The sequence below is a fragment of the Bos javanicus genome, chromosome 15 (assembly GCF_032452875.1).
Source record: "Bos javanicus breed banteng chromosome 15, ARS-OSU_banteng_1.0, whole genome shotgun sequence".
Lineage (NCBI taxonomy): Eukaryota > Metazoa > Chordata > Mammalia > Artiodactyla > Bovidae > Bos > Bos javanicus.
Window position 1 is genome coordinate 47303401 of NC_083882.1, and position 5244 is coordinate 47308644.

Genomic DNA, 5244 nt, shown 5'->3' on the forward strand with positions numbered 1-5244 from the left:
TGCCTGCAACAGTTACAACCAATATTTCTTTTCTATGTCTACATATAATCTATATGGTACTTATACAACTTTAAGGGACTTCCCTGATGACTCAGTGGCTAAGAATCCACCTGCAGTGCAGCAGACACAGGAGAGTACAATCCCTGGATCAGAAAGATCCCCTGGAGGACGAAATGGCAACTCACTCCAGTATTCTTGCCTGGGAAATCCCATGAATAGAAGAGCCTAGTGGGCTGCAGTGTATGGGGTCTTAAAGAGCCTAAGTGACTAAGTTCAAGCATATATATATATATATATATATATACACACACACACACACACACACACATACACACACACACAGCTAATTTGGGTGAAATACATTGCTTTATTTAATCACAAATGTCAGTCTTCCTAGACTTTATACGTTTCTAAGCTGAATGAATTACCTCTAATTCAATCTTTTTTTTTTAACAAATATACTTTGTACACGCTCCTGGATTTTCTTGGTCCTGATTCCATAAATGACTGGGTTGAGCGCAGGGGGGACAACTACATAGAGATTAGCCAGAAGGATATGGATATACTGGGGGATGCTATGGCCAAAACGATGAGTGAGGAAGGAGAAGAGAGCTGGACCAAAGAAGGCTAAGATAACACAGATATGAGAACTACAGGTATTTAGAGCCTTTAGGCGGGCATCTTGGGAAGGGAGATGAAAGACAGTATTCAATATCCTAGCATAGGAGATAATGATAAGAAGCACATCCAGAAACAATATAGAAATATTCCCAAGACCATAGTAGACATTAGCACTAATGCTGGCACAAGCCAGACGAGCCACTCCCATGTGCTCACAATAGGTATGAGGAATGATTCTGTGTCCACAGTAAGGCAGTCTCAGGAGGAGAAAAATGATGGGGGCAATCATGCATAAACTTCTTAGAACTACCACCATACCAATCATACCAATAACTCTATTGGTGAGGGTCATGCTGTACCTGAGGGGATTGCAAATAGCCACATAGCGATCAAAACCCATGGCAAGAAGTACAATGCTCTCCATGACTGTAAAAAAGTGGATAAAAAAGACTTGAGCAATACAGCACCCAAAGCACAGCTCCTGAAGGCTGAACCAGAAGATACCCAGCGTCTTGGGGATGGTAGCAGTAGAAAGACTCAGGTCAATCACTGACAGCATGGCCAGAAAGTAGAACATGGGTTGGTGAAGGCTACGATCTGTCCAGATGACAAGCAGAATAATAATATTCCCAATGAGAGCAATCAGATACACGACATAGAAGGGAAAGCCAAGCCAGATCTGTGCAACTTCCAACCCTGGAATCCCCAGCAATAGGAACGAAGAAGGATGTGACTCAGTGACATTGGGAGAAGACATTCTTCTTCAGGTGGCATGATTTTTAAAAATTGTTGATGATTACCATTGGACAGTCCACAGTTAACTGATATCTATAAAGATTAAAAATAAAAAAATCCCAAACAAAGGATTGGTATTAGGAATAAGTTTCTCTAAATGTCTTTGATTATTATTTTTTTCTTTTCCAGTTCTCCATACATAATCCTAGTGACTCTTCTCACCTGTACCATAAGTATGAGAGTTGAAGTGTCAAATAGAAGTTAACACCATTTTTCTCTTAAACTTATGGGTTCAGAGTAGATAAATGCACTAACTCTCCTCTTCTCCAAGAAATAAATACTATTAAGCAATAATAAAATTGATAATAATAGCAATAACCACCAGAATAATAACATCTATCTTGAATTGGTTACCTACTATTTTTCAGACATTATTCTTAATATTATGTGCTTTTATTATCTCATTCAGTTCTCCCCACAACTTTATGGCACAAGTTTTACTGGTCTCTGGTTTATGAAAGTAAAAGGTTTTGAGAAGTTGGTTAACTTATACCATTGCTTACAGAGCTAATAATCATCAGAATCAAGATTTGAAATTAGTTTGGAAGTAGGTTTTGTGACATTAATCTGGACCTATATTTGCAAACTTGTCGTTAGAGGTAGTGAAAGAGGGTACAAAGAAAAGTAAGAGATAAGGAAGAATAAAAGGAGTTGGTTCAGTCAAAAATATCTCAAAGAAGAATAAATCTGAAATATTTACACTATCAGATATTGAAATTTTCCATAAAGCTATGATATATCACAGTGTTACTGGCAAAGTAAAAATGTAGAAAAAGAGACAGTGGAACAGAATTGAGAACCTAGAAGCAGATCCACACAATACTTGGGGTCCAGATATCTAAATTTCAGATATCTCCAAGTAGGAATTCAAGATAAATCATCAAGAGGGGAATGATAATCCATGAAGTTTCCTCTCAGAATGAAGTTCATTTTTAAGAACCTGTCGACTCCATTAACTGTTTTTTTTTTGTTTTTTTTTTTACTAGCAGCTCTTCTGAAACTTCTGCTTTTATTATGCTTTTTCCCCCACATTTTCCCTTCTGCTCAAGAACATCTCCCACATGCCCCCCAACCACCCTGCAACAATCCTCTGCTATTTTTCTTAAGAACTATCATGGTAAATCTTTCTTGATTCTTACTGGTTTAGGGCATTTTAGAATAATAGTCTCTGCTTGGATACTTGAAGGATAGATGAGCACTCAGATTCTTGGATTTTTTTATGATTTCTCTCTTAACAGAGCAAAAGGCCAGGTGGACCAATGATGTATTTATACAAACACCTGCACGTGAGCAATTCAGAAAAGGATTAGACTCCTCAACTCCATTAACTGTTGAGAGAAATGTTGAGACATCAGATCTGAGAAAGCTAAACTGCAAAGTTAAGGCACAGTTCCTAAGACAGTCCTTCCTTCTGCCCAAACTTCAAGTATATGGGTTTCCCCAAACTATACTTGGGTTCAATAATTTACTAGAAGGGCTCATAGAATTTACTGAAAACTATGATATTCATGGTTAGAGTTTATTCTAGAGAAAGATTATAACCAGATAAAGGAAGAAAGGCTTAGGGAAGAGGGTGAGGTTTCCAAACATGAAACATCTATTGTCCTTTCACGTAAAGTCAGGATGAACTACCCTCCTGGCATTGATATGTGGCAATGTGCATTGAGCCAGTGTGCCAACCTGGAAAGTTCACTTGACCTCTTGTTTGGACTTTATATTGAGGTTTCATTACATATACTTGATAGATTTTTTGCACACATGGTTGGACACCCATTGACTGATGCCACATGACCCAAATCTCCCATCCTATTATATTGTTGGTCTTTATGGCAGGGTCAACCCCCACACTCAGGTCTGGTTTGGCCAGCCCTCACCTTAAATAAAGACACTCCTATCAGATATGACATAGATTACTTCATGGAAACCAAGAGCAAAGACTAGACCTTTCTCTGGGCAAAGCCAAATTCTTTACTCACATCTGTTCATTTAGTTCCAAAGATATTTTTTTACTATTGCTGTAGTTATGCTTTCCACTTCATGCGTCATATTGGGCCATGCCATCAAATCGTTAATTCAGGTCTCCAAATGATCAAGTTTGAATTCAGTTTAATCCCTTTGAAATATAAAGCAGGAGAAAAAAATCAACAGCTAATCATATTGTATGCTTTCTTTTTTTTTTTTTTTTTAACATTTTGGTATGTAGGGAGTCACTAAGTATAAGGGGATTCAAGTTCATTGCTCTAGTCTTATTTGCCTACTCAGCTTTTTTTTTCACTTTGTGTTTTTTGTGTTTTTTTTTCACTTTGTGTTTTGTGTTCACATACTACGTTATCATGGTAGTATGTGTAGGAAAAAGAAGCAAATGCATATAATATTTAATATTACTCATCTTGTGGCGTGAAACAGAGTCCTGAGTCTGTTCTTACTGGCCTTGTGACCTTAGGTAAGTTGCACTATGTTCTGTGTTTTAATTTTATTTAGAAATAAGCACAGTCATACTTACCTCATATTGAGTGGGATAGGGAAGGCTGCAATATTATAGGTGTCCAGCAGGTACTTTCTCTCCAACTTCTTCCCATGTTAGTCCTCCCGGTATCTCTCCCCAGACCACTGATATGTGCCATTTTATTCCTTACTCCAATACTCAAGGTCTTAACTTGATTTCTGTGAATCAGAATCCCAATCTTAGGCATGCATTATTCAGATCTATCAGGGGCACTTACCAGGTACTCTGTCTTCTGTCGTAGGGGATCACGTAGCAACTGAAAATTCAGTTATTAACATTTTTTAGGTCAGACCCTTGATACATCCCAGAAGTTGTTAACAAATGTTTTCGTGCCTGTGTGTTGAGGAGGATTTGCCATGTCATCTCTAGATGCCGGAAAGTCTGAGGCACTGGAATTAAAATGAATAGGAATTCCCTTTGGTCATTGCTCCAGCTAAAGAGAAGCTCTAGGGAAATCTTAGTGACCTTGCTGCTTGTTATTTGGTCAACTGTCAATTCTTGCTATTTTACATAGTATTAGTGATCCATCATATTTAATCATTTTTCCTCCCTTATTTCTTATCCTGTACTCCTTTAGGTCATAAAATGCTGGGACTAATTTTTTGAACTCTGTTGGGCATCTATATAATCAGAAATTCTTTTTTTAAATTGTAGTAAAATACACACAACATAGAAATTGACCATTTTAACCACACCAGTTCAATTCCTGGATCAGGAAGATCCGCTGGAGAAGGGATAGGCTACTCAGTCCAGTGTTCTTGGGCTTCCCTTGTGGCTCAGCTGGTAAAGAATCTGTCCATAATGTGGGAGGCCCTGGGTTCGATCCCTGGGTTGGGAAGATCCCCAGGAGAAGGGAAAGGCTATCGACTCCAGTATTCTGGCCTGGAGAATTCCACGGACTGTATAGTCCATGGGATCACAAAAAGTGGGACATGACTGAACAACTTTCACTTCACTTCACTTCAACCATTTAAAGTATGCAATTCAGTGGCACTTAATACATTCACAGTGGCAACTATCACTATCTAGTTTTTGTACAATTTTCATCACTCTAAAAGAAAACCTGGTACTCATCAAGCAACCACTCCATGTTCTCCCCTTTCTCCACACTGTGGAAGCCACTAATCTGTTATCTGCACACGTGTGCGTGCTAAGTCGTTTCAGTCATGTCTGACTCTTTGCGACGCTATGGACTGTAGCCCATCAGGCTCATCCATCCATGGGAATCTCCAGGCAAGGATACTGGAGTGGGGTTGCCATGCTCTCCTTGAGGGGATCTTCCTGACCCAGGGATCAAACTGGTGTCTCTCTAGTCTCTTGCA

General features: G+C 38.8%; 1 protein-coding gene across 1 annotated transcript; it reads right to left on the reverse strand.

The window, feature by feature from the left end:
* Positions 1-430: 430 nt before the first annotated feature.
* Positions 431-1378, reverse strand: LOC133260955 (olfactory receptor 52E8-like). The gene has a single exon (XM_061439581.1). The coding sequence runs from the start codon at positions 1376-1378 to the stop codon at positions 431-433; it is 948 nt and encodes a 315-aa protein (XP_061295565.1).
* Between the last annotated feature and the right edge of the window lie 3866 nt (positions 1379-5244).